The sequence below is a fragment of the Rhinopithecus roxellana genome, chromosome 19 (genome assembly GCF_007565055.1).
Source record: "Rhinopithecus roxellana isolate Shanxi Qingling chromosome 19, ASM756505v1, whole genome shotgun sequence".
NCBI classification, from domain to species: domain Eukaryota; kingdom Metazoa; phylum Chordata; class Mammalia; order Primates; family Cercopithecidae; genus Rhinopithecus; species Rhinopithecus roxellana.
The window spans coordinates 63,162,814-63,179,674 of NC_044567.1; the positions used below are offsets into that span (position 1 = coordinate 63,162,814).

Sequence of the window (16,861 nt, forward strand, 5' to 3'; positions counted from 1 at the left end):
CAGGAGAAAGATGCCCGATCCCACCACGGGCTTTAGGACTGTAGGGCAGTAAATGCCAGGGTCCTTGTTCTGTGACCTATTAGGCCAGTTACTCCAAGTACAAAGCACAAATAAATCTCCAAACGTAACACATGCACAGCATCTGGGGTAAGTGGTGGCCTCTCACAGAGGCTGTTCCTTAGTGTCCTTTGCTTTAACTCACACTGCCTGCAATTCTCTAATCTGCACTGTATTCATTTTATTTTACTGTTTTTTAGACACATCTTATTTTGGTCTGATCACATATGGTCCAAGAACACACAAGTCATAAATCAAATGTAATCAGATGTTAAAGATGGGTCTTCAAAGGTTACAGCAATGAGGCCACACGTGTCTATGAGCTCTCTGACATAAAATCACGTCCACACCTCAGTGGCCACCACATCATTCAGCAAAGCTTCCTTAACTGTGAGCTATTAGAGCATTACTATTTTTTTTCAGGCTCTGAATAGTTCTAGGGATCTCACCAGGGGTTGGAGGAAGCAGCTCAGCCTTGGCATAGTACCAAAATGTGGCCAATTAAGGCTTCAAATAAGTCACAGCAACGATCATCAGCCCTGGGGCCTTCCCTGCAAGGTTACAAACTGGTCCATGGTTCTAGGGTAGAAAGTCTGCACCATGTTTATTTGCAATGCTGTTAATCCTATTCAGGTATTTCATATATTTTTTCTTAAAATAAATTACTTCCTAACTGGTCTTCTTATTTCCTGTCTTTCTGATTCATTACCTACACTGTGAATTAATTTATAGAGTTAATTTTCTAAAATGCAAATTAGATTGTAATAGTTATCTTTTTTTTTTGAGAGAGGGTCTCTTCCAGCTCAGGCTGGAGTGCAGTGGCATGATCTCAGTTCGCTGCAACCTCCGCCTTCTGGGTTCAAGCAATTCTTATGCCTCAGCCTCCCAAGTGGCTGGAATTACAGGCATGCACCACCACGCCCAGCTAATTTTTGTATTTTTAGTAGAGACAGGATTTCACCATGTTGGCCAGGCTGGTCTCAAACTCCTGGCCTCAAGCAATCCACCCACCTTAGCCTCCCAAAGTGCTGGGACTACAGGTGTGAGCCATCAAGTCCCGCCATCATTTTTTGAGTCCTTAAAATATTCCTGCAAGGTAATTTTATAGATGGGGAAACTGAGGCTCACTGATTGGCTAGCACCTTAACCAACACGATAAAGTCAGTCAGTAGCAAAGCCATTCATGACTATGACCTCTACTGCCATAGAAGGAAAAGTAAAAAAAAAAATTTTTTTTTTTTTGAGATGGAGTCTCGCTCTTGTCACCCAGGCTGGAGTGCAATGGCACGATCTCGGCTCACTGCAACCCCTGCCTCCTGGGTTCAAGCAATTCTCTTGCCTCAGCCTCCTGAGTAGTTGGGATTACGGGAACCCGCCATCATGCCTGGCTAATTTTTGTATTTTTATGGAGACGGGGTTTCACCTTGTTGGTTAGGCTGGTCTTAAACTCCTGACCTAAGGTGACCTCCCTGCCTCAGCCTCCCAAAGTGCTGGGATTACAAGCGTGACCCACCACGCCTGGTCTGTAAAAAGGTTTGTTTGTTTGTTTTTTTGAGATGGAGGCCATGCTCTGTCGCCGCTGAGGCTGGAGTGCAGAGGCGCAATCTCACTTCAAGCTCCGCCTCCTGGGTTCACGCCATTCTCCTGCCCCAGCCTCCTGAGTAGCTGGGACTACAGGTGCCTGCCACCATGCCTGGCTATTTTTTTGTATTTTTAGTAGCGACGGGGTTTCACCGTGTTAGCCAGGATGGTCTCGATCTCCTGACCTCGTGATCTGCCCGCCTCAGCCTCCCAAAGGCTGGGATTACAGGTGTGAACCACCACGCCCGGCCCATAAAAACTTCTTAATACAGTATTCAAGACTCTTCAGATATGAACCCAATTTGTCTTTCTAGCCTCAACTCCATCCAGCATCCCTCACAGTCCAATCCTTATTGACTACTCACCACTCTGAGCACCAAAAGCACACTTTTGCGTCTTTATACTTCCTTGTATTGCTTATTAATTAATTCTGCTTCAGACACCTCTCCTCATCTCCCCTACCTAGGAAATCCTACTTATCCCTCCAGGTTAAAGGAGTCACCTCCCAGAAGCCCCTACCCTGGAGAGAGGGCATCCCCAGTGCTCTGTGCTCCAGGGACACTCTAGTCCTCTCTCATACAATCTATCACAGTCCCTCGCAGTGGGGGCACATCAGTTGCCCCACTCTGCAGCAAGCATCTTCAGGTCAGGGGTCCTGTCTTTTCATCTCTGCATTCCTAGTTCCCAGCACAGTATCTGACTCATAAATATTTGTTGAATGAATGAATAGCACCAGCACTAACAGAATCATGTTCTCTTTTTTGCCACAAAGCTCTATATATGCAAAACTGTATGTCACAAATGGATATACTATCAAGTTCCTTTAAATAACTTGCTCTTCCTGACACGTGATAAAAGGGTTCAATTTACAGAAACTGGATTTGAGTACAACTTTTGGTATATCTGTACTAGAGAAAGAAGAAAAGTACATAGTATGCATTTTATTTCTTTTCTTTCGAGACTGCGTCTCAGTCTATCACCTAGGCTGGAGTACAGTGGTGCGATCTCAGCTCACTGAAACCTCTGCATCCTGGGTTCAAGCAATTATCCTGCCCCACCTCCCGAGCAGCTGGGATTACAGGCACCCACCACCACGCCCAGCTGATTTTTGTATTTTTAGTAGAGGCAGGGTTTCACCATGTTGGCCAGGCTGGTCTTGATCTCCTGACCTCAAGGGATCCACCTGCCTTGGCCTCCCAAAGTGCTGGGATTACAGGCGTGAGCCACCGTGCCCAGTCTCCTTCCTTCCTCCCTCCTTTCCTCCCTCCCTTCCTTTTTCTCTTCTCTTCTCTCTTCTCTTTCTTTTTTTTTTTTTTGACAGGGTCATGCTCTGTCACCCAGGCTAGAATGCAGTGGCACAATCATGGCTCACTGCAGCTTTGACTTCCTGGGCTCAAGCAATCCTCTAGCCTCAGCCACCCAAGTAGCTAGGAATATAGGTGTGCACCACCACTCCTGGCTAATTCTTTTGTTGTTGTTGTAGAGTCAGGGTTTTGCTATGTTGCCCAGGCTGGTCTCAAACTTCTGGCCTCAAGTGATCCTCCCACCTCAGCCTCCCAAAGTGCTGGGAATAGGGATAAGCCGCCATGCCTGGCACATTTTATTATTATTATTATTATTATTTTTTTTTTTTTGGAGACAGAGTCTCGCTCTGTCTCTCAGGCTGGAGTGCAGTGGCACGATCTCCACTCACTGCAAGCTCCGTCGCCTCCCAGGGTCACGCCATTCTCCTGCCTCAGCCTCCCGAGAAGCTGGGACTACAGGCGCCCGCCACCACACCTGGCTAATTTTTTTGTATTTTTAGTAGAGACGGGGTTTCACCGTGTTCACCAGGATGGTCTCGATCTCCTGACCTCGTGATCCGCCCACCTTGGCCTCCCAAAGTGCTGGGATTACAGGCGTGAGCCACCGCGCCCGGCCTTTAGTTCTTAAAGTAATGCCAGTGGCTGAGTGCTGTAGCTCAGCCCTTTGGGAGGCCGAGGCGGGTGGATCACGAGGTCAAGAGATTGAGACCATCCTGGTCAAGATGGTGAAACCCCATCTCTACTAAAAATACAAAAATTAGCTGAGCGTGGTGGAGCGTGCCTGTAGTCCCAGCTACTCTGGAGGCTGAAGCAGGAGAATCGCTTGAACCTGGGAGGCAGAGGTTGCAGTGAGCCAAGATTGTGCCACTGCACTCTAGCCTGGCGACAGAGCAAGACTCCATCTCTAAATAAATGAATAAATAAACAAAAATAATAATGCCAGCTGTGTAGCCCTGGTTGCAGGGAGCATGAGGAAGAAGAAACTGTGTCAATGGGGCCCAGCTACAGAACACACAAGAGGATACAGACTATTAGGAGCTAGGCTGAAACTCAACTACTTTCCTTATAAAATGAGAGGAGCAGGCTGGGTGCAGTGGCTCAAGCCTGTAATCCCAGCACTTTGGGAGGCCAAGACGGATGGATGACGAGGTCAGGAGATCGAGACCATCCTGGCTAACACGGTGAAACCTCGTCTCTACTAAAAAATACAAAAAACTAGCCAGGCAAGGTGGCCGGCGCCTGTAGTCCCAGCTACTCGTGAGGCTGAGGCGGGAGAATGGCATAAACCTGGGAGGCGGAGCTTGCAGTGAGCTGAGATCCGGCCACTGCACTCCAGCCTGGGAGACAGAGTGAGACTCCGTCTCAAAAATGAACGAATGAATGAATGAATGAATGAATGAATGAATAAATAAATAAAATGAGAGGAGCGATTTGAACTCCTGTCTACAAAAGGCAGGTAGAGGTGGGGCATAGTGGCTCATAGCTATAATCCCAGCACTCTGGGAGGCCAAGGCAGGAAGACTACTTGAGCGAAGGAGTTAGAGATCAGCCTGGGCTATACAGTAAGACATTCTATCTATAAAAAATTTTTTTTAAAAAGCCAGGCATGGTGGTGTGTGCTTGTAGTCCCAGCTACTGGAGAATCTGAGGTGGAAGGATCACTTAAGCCTAGGAAGTCCAGGCTGCAGTGAGCTGTAGTTGTGCCACTGCACCTCAGCTTGGGCAACAGGGCAAGACCTTGTTTCAAAAGGAAAAAAAAGGGCAGGTAGGAGTCAAGGCATTACTTGACTAATTTCTAAGCCTCTAATAACTTAAGAGTTTGGGCAGTAATTATCCCAACAAAACAAGATCTAACTCAATAAAGGAGCAGAAAAGCAACACCAGTTCTTCCACCACCTAGGAAGGGAAGGGATGGTCTTTATTGAACATTTTAAAACTGATTTACAGACAATTTAGTTCCTCTATATAGGGGACCAGAGCAGAAAGACCTTCAGAAGCCCAATTTACTACTTAAGATAGTATTTAAAAACCAGTGAAGAGGCCGGGCAAGGTGGCTCATGCCTGTAATCCTAGCACTTTGGGAGGCCAAGGCAGGTGGACTGCCTGAGGTCAGGAGTTCGAGACCAGCCTGGAACAAAATAGTGAACCTCTGTCTCTACTAAAAATACAAAAAATTACCTGGGCATGGTGGTTCACTCTTGTTGCCCAGGCTAGAGTGCAATGGTGTGATCTCAGGATCTCGGCTCACTGCAATCGGCTCACTGCAATTGGCTCACTCCAGCCTGGGCAACAAGAGTGAACCTTGCCTCAAAAAACAAACAAACAAAACAGTGAAGATCCCTCTACCTAGAACGACAAGTAGCTGTAGAAAGAACCAACTGGAAAAGTACCAAGTATAGCTAACATTGCTGCATGCTGCTTTTTGTCCAGCAATTCCAAGGAATCTTCCAAGCATTACATTATCCTAAAGTCAGAACTATCTCCATGTTACAAGCAGGTAATTTGAGTGCCTGAGTGATACGTTTGCCAAGGTTGCAAAGAGTTTAATGATAAGATATAAATAAAACTTACAATCTAGATTCCAACTCTCTTCCACCATCTTTCTGTATATTCATACACTCTAGTTTCTTTATACATATGTAACAAACCTGCAGGTTGTGCACATGTACCCTAGAACATAAAGTATAATAAAAATAAATAAATAAATAAAATAACTGATAAAAAAATCTGACCCTTAAGACTTGATAATAAATTTGGCTTTGGGCCGGGCTTGGTGGTTCACGCCTGCAATCCCAAAACTTTGGAAGGCTGAGGCAGGAGGACTGCTTGAAGCTAGGAGATTGAGATCAGCCTGGGCAATAAAGCAAGACCCTGTCTCTACAAAAAAATTTTAAAAATTAGCCCAGTGTAGTAGCATGCACCTTTATTCCCCGCTACTCAGGAGACTGAGGCAGGCAGATCATTTGAGCCCAGGAGTTTGAGGCTGCAGTGAGTTATGATCACGTTACTGCACTCCAGCCTGGACGACAGAGCAAGACCCTATCTCTAGAGGAAAAAAAAAAATTGGCTTTGATGGATTATCCTAAGTAGTAGATCTGTAGTGCGAAGTACAGCTCAGTCAAATGATACACTTTTTAGTCTGCTCATTCAGAAATGACAGGTAATTGCAGAAGTCAGGAAGTCTATGGCATTTATACCTTAATATAACAATTAATTTTAACATATTTCACTGCCCATATTCATTCGCTCTGCAAAGAGGAGCCGCTCTTGTTGCATGCTGCTGGATGGCTTTAAAAGGTTGTTCTCTTTCTTGTTCCCCTGTAACCTAACACTCATGTGCTGACACCCAAGATCTTTTGCTAGAGAGTCGAAGTCAGCTGTTTAGAACTCAAGCTACATGTCAATCTTCAATCTCTGGGCCTTCCCCTAAACAAGCATGTTGTGCAGTAATGGCAAAACCCAGAGGTCAACTCAGCAGATGGAATTACACATGGAAAACCAACTCTGAAGAGGTGCTCCAAAAGAACATATCACTGCCACTCATCTACTTTTATTCATTTATTTATTTATTGAGACAGGTTCTTGTTCTGTTGCCCAGGCTGCAGTGATCATAGCTCACTGAAGCCTTGGCATCTTGGGCTCAAGCAATCCTCCCACCTCAGCCTCCTGAGTAGCTAGGACTAGAGGCATGCACCACCATGCCTGGCTAATTTTTTTTATTTTATATTTTGTAGAGATGAGAGTCTCGCTATGTTGCCCTGGCTGGTTTTCAATTTCTAGGCTCAAGAGATCCATGGACCTCAACCTCTTGAGCAGGTGGCACTACAGGCGTGAGCCACTGTGCTGGCCTCATTCCACTTTCAGATATCAATATTTCAGAAATTGCACTTGAAGATCTACACAATGGACTCACAAACAGGTTGTGGGCAGAGTTCCTGAGTACACCTGGCCTAATTAGCCAAAATGGCAGAGTGGTTCAGGCTCTGAAGCCAGACGGCTAGGTTCCAATCCTGATCCCTGACAGGCTGTGCAGTCTTTAAACTCTGTGTGCCACATGTTCTTCACCTGTTGAACGAGGACCTTTCTCATTATGATGTGAGGACAAAATGAGATAACACAGATGAAAAGCTTAGAACAATCAGCCCTGGCAAAAACTAGGTATTCAAATGTTAGCCATTATTATTATTATCAAATAACCTATGGGGAAAAGAAAAGAGAAACATACTGCATTTATTCTCTATACTATATTTTTATGTAGCTATATGAAGTTACTCTGATTTGCTTTCCTAATATAAGATTATGTCTTTTAAAAACATTTGCCAGTGCGGTGGCTCACACCTGTAATCCTAGCACTTTGGGAGGCCGAGATGGGTGGATCACCTGAGGTCAGGAGTTCAAGACCAACCTGGCCAACATGGTGAAACCCCATGTCTATTTAAAAAAATACAAAAATTAGCCAGGTGTGGTGGCAGGAGCCTGCAATCCCAGCTACTCAGGACGCTGAGGCAGGAAAATCGCTTGAGCCTGGGAGACTGTGGTTGCCGTGAGCCAAGATTGCGCCACCACACTCCAGCTTGGGCAACAGAGTGAGACTCTGTCTCAAAAAAAAAAAAATTTATTTGCTCTGTGCAACATTAAGCATACTTAATGATTACTACATAAAAGCAACAACCAAAACTCCAATGTTTATGTTCCTTTTTTTTTTAAAGTGACATTTACTGATTGATTGATTAAGATGCGGGTCTTGCTATGTTGCTCAAACTGGACTCAAATTCTCCTGGGCTCAGGTGATCCTCCCATCTCAGCCTCAGCCTCCTGAGTAGCTAGGACCACAGGCACGTGCCACTGTGCCCAACTTGATCTTCTTTGGGAAAAAGCCTCAACTTTAAGGTCAAGGCTGCTACCCAGCATTTTAGGAAGAGCTCAGACATTCATAGGTCGGCACAGGCAAACTTGGGAAAAGTTTGCCAGACAGCATAAATTGCAAGCTGAACCTAAAGCAGAATTTACTTCAAGCTTGTACAACCTGCGGCCCAAGGGTAGACAGCTTTTAATGTGGCCCAAGAGAAACTCGTAAACTTTCTTAAAACATTATAAGATTTTTTTGCAATTTTTTTTTTTAAGCTCGTCAGCCATTGTTACTGCTAGTGTATTTCGTGTGTGGCCCAATGTGACAATTCCTCTTCTTCCAATGTGGCCCAGGGAACCCAAAAGATTGGACATCCCTGATTTACTTATATTTATATCATCTTTATGGACTGAAAAGGCCAAAAATTTTTTAAATATATAAACTATTTTTACATCAGACGAAAGGAAAAAGAAATAGATGCAAACATCAAGTTCATGTTATTAATAGAAGAAAGGGCTATTTTCGGTTTTGTTTTTGTTTTTTTGAGATGGAGTCTCACTCTGTCACCCAGGCTGGAGTGGAGTGAAGTGATCTCGATTCACTGCAAGCTCCGCCTCCTGGGTTCAAGCAATTCTCCTGCCTCAGCCTCCCGAGTAGCTGGGACTACAGGCGCACACCACCATGCCCAGCTAATTTTTGTATTTTTAGTAGAGATGGGGTTTCACCATGTTAGCCACAATGGTCTCAATCTCTTGACCTTGTTTTTTTAAACAGAGTCTCACTCTATCCCCTAGGCTGGAATGCAGTGGGGCAACCTCAGCTCACTGCAACCTCCACCTCCCGGGTTCAAGCGATTCTCCTGCTTCAGTCTCTGAAGCAGCTGGGATTACAGGGGTGTGCCACCACCCCGGGCTAATTTTTGTGTTTTTAGTAGAGATGGGGTTTCGCCATGTTGGCCAGGCTGGTCTCAAGCTCCCAACCTCAGGTGATCTGTCCGCCTTGGCCTCCCAAAGTGCTGGGATTACAGGCGTAAGCCACTGCGCCCGGCCCACCTTTCCCATCGGGCCAGACTGGTTTCCTTATTTGTTCCAGGGAAGAACAAACCATGCTCATTTCAGCTCTGTATCCACAACGCCTATCACAGTACCTGACACACAGTAGTTGCTCGGTAAATGTTTGTCAGTTCAACAACTTGCTCTTAGGCCTGTGCTATGCTGTACCCCTGGAAAGGCCTCATCCAACCCGCCATTTTTCAAAGGCCAGTTCAACTCCCGCACCTCTTCCCAGCATAACACTGAAGCAACCTGCCTTTGCCATTGTCTTCTCCCACTCTCAATTCCCACCAAATTCAATCACTTCTGATCTTTATTGTTATTTAAACATTTCCTGTTTCTGTGTTTTGTCTGCTCCACCAAACTGGGAGTTTCTTGAGGAAGGCAGAATATTTCAAGGCAGTGAGGAGCACTGGAAAGATTATTAATCTGTGACCAGGCAAACCTAGTTATACGACTTTGAGAAAAATGTATATAAAACCCTTAGAACAGTGCTTAGAACATGGTGTGCACTTCCTAGCTTCTATCATTATCATCTCTCCGAACACCTCAGTTCGCTTGCTTATAAAATGAAGTGATAGGCAGGCGCTGTGGCTCCCACCTGTAATCCCAGAACTTTGGGAGGCTGAGGTGGGTGGATCACGAGGCCAGGAGATTGAGACCTCCTGGCTAAAAAATGGTGAAACTCGGCCAGGCGCGGTGGCTCAAGCCTGTAATCCCAGCACTTTGGGAGCCCGAGACGGGCGGATCACGAGGTCAGGAGATCGAGACCATCCTGGCTAACGCAGTGAAACCCCGTCTCTACTAAAAAAATACAAAAAAACTAGCTGGGCGAGGTGGCGGGCGCCTGTAGTCCCAGCTACTTGGGAAGCTGAGGCAGGAGAATGGCGTAAACCTGGGAGGCGGAGCTTGTAGTGAGCTGAGATCCGGCCACTGCACTCCAGCCTGGGCAACAGAGCGAGACTCTGTTTCAAAAAAAAAAAAAAAAAAATGGTGAAACTCGTCTCTACTAAAAATACAAAAAAATTAGCTGGGCATGGTGGTGGGCGCCTGTAGTCCCAGCTACTCGGGAGGCTGAGGCAGAAGAATGGCGTGAACCTGGGAGAAAGAGCTTGCAGTGAGCCGAGATCGTGCCACTGCACTCCAGCCTGGGCAAGAGTTCAAGATTCTGTCTCAAAAAAAAAAAAAAAAAAGGGAGTGATAAGTCCTTTGTCAAGTGGTCTTCATATGGAACAGGGGTCTCTAGGACCTTCCTAGCACACAGTAGCCACTCAATAGCCATCTGGCAGCTATTATTACAAAGCCTCCTGCTGGATGCAGAGAAGGTGTTCAATAGAAGTTTATGAGATGAACTGAAGGAACAACTGAGAGAAATGTATTATCTTAGCAACTCACATATCAAGAGAAAAACTTTCAGTCATTCATTCAACAATCATTTATTAAGGGCTTAACATTACGTGCCAGGCTTTGTTCTAGGTTTGGAATACTACAGTAAAAACAGTTCTTGCCTTAGGAAACTTACATTCTAAAGGGGGAGGCAGACAATAAGCAGAGAAAGAGACAAATCAATAAAAGGTTGGTGTTAAGTGCTGTGAAGAAAAAAAAAAAGGTAAGCCCTTGGAAAAGGGCTGCCTGAAGAAGTGGCATTTAGGGAGAGATCTGGATCCTCAAGAAAGCTTAATTTGTGAGACTCATCCTCTCCCTCACAAGACACCAGGAGCTCTTCCAGTCCTCTAGCAACAAGAGACCCCATACAACCAAGGAGGCTGCAGTTTGCCTTCTAGTGCGTCTCTCTCAACTCAGACCAAGCTACAAACTGCTGAACAAGCAACTGCAAACGTATTTTTGTTACACTTTTTGAATTGGCCACTTAAGCTCCAAGTGGGAGTAAACTGATTACAGCCATACCGCAACTGGTCTGTTCCCCAGAAAGTTCAGATCGCTGTTCTCTCCAAACAGGTAACCTTCAGGATGAGCTGAGTCAAACTTCTCTCCTCCCATAATGAAGTGGCTGGCAAAATAGCTTCCTAGAGAAGAACAAACAGAAAAAAATCAAACAAGCAGAAAACCGTCAACCTAAATCTAGTAAAAAAAAAAAAAAAAAAAAAAAAGCTGATTTTTAAAAATGTTAACCTTTTGGGATGTGCGTGGTGGCTCACACCTGTAATCCCAGCACTTTGAGAGGCTGAGGCAGGCAGATCACCTGAGATCAGGAGTTCAAGACCAGCCTGGCCAACATGGCAAAATCCTGTCTCTGCTAAAAATGTAAAAATTAGCCGGGTGTGGTGGCACATGCCTGTAGTCCCAGCTACTCAGGAAGCTGAGGCAGGAGGATGGCTTGAACCCGGCAGACAGAGATGCAGTGAGCCAAGATCCTACCACTGCACTCCAGTCTGGACAACAGAGTAAGACTCCATTTCAAAAAAAACAAAAACAAAAAAGTTAACCCTCTGAATGAATAATTAGAGCAATTTCTAATCCCAAGAGTGTTTTCTTTTTCTGATTTGGGACAATGGCACAAAATAAGTAAAATCATAGCAGGGAAAACCCAAGATACCAAACATAGAATAGATCACTGTTTTCCTTTTAACATTCTTAATTGAATTCTTCTAATGATCTGTTTAAAATGCCTCCAGCCAAAAGACCAAAAGGTCCTATAATGCACAATAATGATCATATATATATTTTGGTTCCTGACTTTTGCCTTTAAATTTGAAGCAGTTATTCCATGTACTGAAGAATCTCAGCTACAGGTATCAGCATATACATACACTGTGATATTGTAAAATGTATGTTTGATCTTCAACCCTATTTCCTGGAACACAACTCTTAAAATCTTTGGAATATCCAGGCGGGCGCAGTGGCTCATGCCTGTAATCCTAGCACTTTGGGAGGCCGAGGGGGGCGGATCACTTGAGGCCAGGAGTTAGAGACCAGTCTGGCCAACATGGTGAAACCCCGTCTCTACTAAAAATACAAAAATTAGGCCGGGCGCGGTGGCTTAAGCCTGTAATCCCAGCACTTTGGGAGGCCGAGACGGGCGGATCACGAGGTCAGGAGATCGAGACCATCCTGGCTAACCCGGTGAAACCCCGTCTCTACTAAAAAATACAAAAAACTAGCTGGGCGAGGAGGCGGCGGGCGCCTGTAGTCCCAGCTACTCGGGAGGCTGAGGCAGGAGAATGGCGTAAACCCGGGAGGCGGAGCTTGCAGTGAGCTGAGATCCGGCCACTGCACTCCAGCCTGGGCGACAGAGCGAAACTCCGTCTCAAAAAAAATAAATAAATAAAAATAAAAATAAAAATAAAAAAGAAAAGAGGCCAGGCGCAGTGGCTCAAGCCTGTAATCCCAGCACTTTGGGAGGCCGAGACGGGCGGATCACAAGGTCAGGAGATCGAGACCATCCTGGCTAACAAGGAGAAACCCATCACTAAAAAAAAAATACAAAAAACTAGCCGGGCGAGGTGGCGGCGCCTGTAGTCCCAGCTACTCGGTAGGCTGAGGCGGGAGAATGGCATAAACCCGGGAGGTGGAGCTTGCAGTGAGCTGAGATCTGGCCACTGCACTCCAGCCCAGGCGACAGAGCGAGACTCTGTCTCAAAAAAAAAAAAAAAAAAAAAAAAAAAAAAATTAGCCAGGTGTGGTGGCACGCATTTGCAGTCCCAGGTACTCAGGAGGCTGAGGCAGGAGAATCACTTGAACCCGGAAGGCGGAGCTGCAGTGAGCCGAGATCACACCACTATACTCCAGCCTAGGTGACAGAGCGAGACTCCATCTCAAAAAAAAAAAAAAAAAAAATCCTGGAATACCCAAAGTAATGTCTTTTTTTGTCTTTACATATGCTAATGAATTAACCAGTGCCTGGCAGCCCTTAGGTAGCCTCAGGATGGGTGCTTGTCACTGGAAAGAAAAGGCAGGATTAGAGGGTTGGGACTTTCAGCCTATCCCCCAACCACTGAAGAAGGGAGAGGAGCTGAAAGTTAAGCTGATCATCAATGTCCAATGATGTAATCAATCATGCTATATAATGAAGCTTCCATAAATATCCAAAGGAGTGGGTTTGAAGAGCTTCCAAACGGGAATACTCGGCGGTTTCTGGAGGGTAACGTGCCCAGAGACGGCATAGAAGCTCTGTGCCCCTTCCCACATAACCTCACCCTATGTATCTCTCTCTGTGTCCTTTGTAATATCCTTGATAATAAACTCATAAATGTGTTTCCCTAGTTCTGTGAGTCTCTCTAGCAAGTTAATCAAACCCAAGGAGGGGGTTATGGGAATCCTGCTTTCTGGCTGGTTAGTCGGGAGCACAGGTAAAACAACCTGGGGCTTGCAATGGGCATCAGAAGCGGGGGGCAGTCTTGTGAGATTGCACCTTCAACCTGTGGGATTGGACACTATCTTCAAGTAGTATCAGAATTGAAATGAATTGGAGGACACCCAGCTGGTGTCCTCTGCAGAACTGAGTGGTTGCTGGTGAAGAGAATCCCCACACATTTTGCTGACCAGAGGTCACAGAAGTTTTCTGTGCTGCTTGGGCTGTGAGTGTATAGAAGAAACTGAGTTTTTTCCTATATCCACAGACACATACATTTCTTTGCCTAGATTTTCATAAGCCAGCTTATACCTACACACAGAAGTCTCAGTTCCCACCTACCACTACTGCTATACCTCCATAATCTTCTATGATGAAGGTTCTTCACACTTTAACTTGCTGCAAAACATGATTGTTTCATAGGAAAAATATGAATTGAAATAATACAGTTATCCCTGGCTTTCCCTACCAATGACTACATAGACTATGGTGTAAAATAAGGGGACAATTTAATGCTATGAAAGAAGGCTACACACATACCCTCTCCACCTCAAATTCATTAACAGTGCTAATTGCCAGAACTGTTGGGACATCAGTCCTGGCAGGGCCCCTCTGCCCCTTCTTAATCAGCCATGAGGCAGAAATATTTTCAGTACAATATAATAATCAAATGAAATCAGCAGTCAGGGGCCAAAATTCCCATCAGCCTCATCCAGACAAACCAAGGAACTGACAGGATATGATAGAACTGAGAAGTCACCAAAGTAGGCTTAGGTTATGCTGAAAATTCCATCTGGGAATCCGTTTGAAGTTTGATGATTAAATGAATGTCTCTCAGCCCTGATTTCTATTATCTAATTCTCCCATGAAGGTAAGCTGTCCAAAGTAAAGGACGTAGCCCATAATATACCTTTATCAATATTCTCATATACCCCATTTCTGAAATTAATACCAGGAACTTTTTTTTTTTTTGAGACAGAGTCTCGCTCTGTCTCCCAGGCTGGAGTGCAGTGGCCGGATCTCAGCTCACTGCAAGCTCCGCCTTCTGGGTTTACGCCATTCTCCTGCCTCAGCCTCCCGAGTAGCTGGGACTACAGGCGCCCACCACGTCACCTGGCTAGTTTTTTGTATTTTTTTAGTAGAGACGGGGTTTCACCGTGTTAGCCAGGATGGTCTCGATCTCCTGACCTCGTGATCCGCCCGTCTCGGCCTCCCAAAGTGCTGGGATTACAGGCTTGAGCCACCGCGCCCGGCCACCAGGAACTTAGTAAGTGGCAAAAGGCTTGGCCAGGCACAGTGGCTCAGGCCTGTAATCCCTGCACTTTGGGAGGCGGAGGTGGGCAGATTACGAGATCAGGAGATCACGACCATCCTGGCTAACACGGTGAAACCCTGTCTTTACTAAAAAAAAAAAAAAAAAAAGGAAAATACAAAAAATTAGCCGGGCGTGGTGGCGGGCCCCTGTAGAGGCTGAGGCAGGAGAATGACGTGAACCTGGGAGGCCGGGCTTGCAGTGAGCCGAGATCGTGCCACTGCACTCCAGCCTGGGGCACAGAGCGAGACTCCGTCTCAAAAAAAAAAGGCTTGCTTATGTATAATACAGTGAGGATATACACAAACTCCCTAAATCAGTTGTAATTTTTGTTGAAAATGTGTAGCAGGCAGGGTGTGATGGGTCTTACCTGTAATCCTAAAACTCTGGATGGCTGAGGCCTCCTGATTGCTTTAGGCCAGGAGCTCAAGACCAGCTCGGGCAACTTAGCAAACTTAGCAAGACCTTGTCTCTACTAAAAACAAACAACAAAAAAAATTTTAAATACAGAAATTAGTCGGGCATGGTAGCACGTGCCTGTAGTTCTAGCTACTCAGAAGGCTGAGGCAGAAGGGTCACTTGAGTTCAGGAGTTCAAGGATGCAGCGAGCTATGATTGCCACTGCACTCCAGCCTGGGTGACAGAGTGAGACCCTAAGAAAAAAAAAGAAAAGAAAAAAGGAAAAAAGATTCATAGCAAACTGAAAAAAAAAAAAGGAGATCCAGTACTTTGAGCCTGTGGAGAAGCCACAGGAAGGAAGGAAGACAGAGAAGAAAATTCTAGCAAAAACTGAACCAAACATTGATTTTTTAAAACTTTCCACACAAGAAGCTTTAGTCTAGAAACATCTATTAAACAAAACAATATGGATAAAATCACTCACCACAAAGTGAGGCAACTATTGAATTAAACAAGCAGAAAAACATTCTTTGAGAGTAATAATGCAGCCCAAATCAAAGCAATCACTGAGGAACTCCTGAAAGTCACCCATCAAAACTTAAAAAGACAAAGGGCAGCCATCTGCAGTGATACAGCAGTGGAATTCATCATTTAGGAAAGCTTAGTTATTAATTATTTATGTCTCGCACTTGCCCTATTTTCCAAATGCATAATTTATGGAAGGGGAGGTACCTAGTTGCCTTAAGTAGAAGCAGCAATCCCAAATAATTTAAGTCATTTACTGATGAACTTTAATAAGCTATATTTTCTATGCATCAGGAATTATACATTTATCATATATTAGGTAAAATTGGAAAAGTTAAAGATGTTACATGGATGGATGGCTTGCCCAAATCATGAATAAAGGGGAGAAGAGAGTTTGATGTCTGGAGTTGTCTAGGTTGACCTCAGTGTGGGACCACTGAATTTCCAGTACTTGTGAGGGCTCAGGGGAGGGATCTGGTAAAAATCCATGCATGATTGGCTTAGAGGTGGCTGTGATTGAACCTAGTGAGAGAGGACCACTAATGATTTGGGGGCTAAATTTTAGAGTTAAAGCAGGCAACAGGGTTCGATTAGAAATGACCTTGTATGCCATAATATTAAAAGAAAAGAAATGACCACAAAAGATGTGTAGAGCTAATTGTAGTTTTGCCTTGCATTAAAATCAAGAATAGTCTGGGTGTGGTGGCTCCCACCTGTAATCCCAGCACTTTGGGAGGCCAAGGTGGGAGGATCACTTGAGCCCAGGAGCTCAAGACCAGCCTAGGCAACATGGTGAGGCTCTGTCTCTGTGTATTTAAAAATAATAATAATAATAATAATAATAATAATAATATGGTATATTCAGTCAGTAGAGTATTATGAAGCCATTCAAAGTGGTGTTGTAAATCTATATCCACTGACATTAAAAATGTTCACAATATATTACAATTAGACCCTCATCTCTACAAAAAAATTTAAAAATTAGCTGGGTATGATGGCCCAAGCCTGTGATCCCAGCTACTCAATAGGCTGAGGTGGGAGGATCACTTGAGCCCAGGAGGTTAGGCCTGCAATAAGCCATGATTGCACCATTACATTCCAGCCTGGGTAAAAGAGCAACACCCTGTCCAAAAAAAAAAAAAAACCCACAAAAGCTATATCAGTTGTATCCTTATAACTGGGAATGATTTCCTCAAAATCACATAGTTGGCAAAACTGTTCTTACTTTTACTTAAAATTAGCTTGAACACCTGTTCAATCACTCATTTAATAATTATTTGGCAATATTAATTTCTAAACTTTTGGTTATTAAGGGGAAGATGCATAAAATGTGCAAGATTGTATGAATTAAAAAGAGCTCCCCAAACCTTCATCTATTTTTTATTTGTTTTTTGTTTTTCTGTAGAGATGGGGTTTCACCATGTTGGCCAGGCTGGTCTCAAACTCCGGGGTCAAGAGATCTGCCTGCCT

At 44.7% G+C, this 16,861-nt stretch overlaps 1 protein-coding gene across 3 annotated transcripts in view; it reads right to left on the reverse strand.

Annotated features, from left to right (window-relative positions):
- RNF157 (ring finger protein 157) overlaps nt 1-16,861 on the reverse strand; it is a 97,995-nt gene that overhangs the window by 61,979 nt on the left and 19,155 nt on the right. For all 3 annotated transcript variants that reach the window (XM_030923402.1, XM_030923400.1, XM_030923401.1), the window contains exon 2: nt 10,752-10,870. In XM_030923402.1, the coding sequence (XP_030779262.1) occupies nt 10,752-10,870 (119 nt within the window). The remainder of the gene's footprint in view (nt 1-10,751; nt 10,871-16,861) is intronic.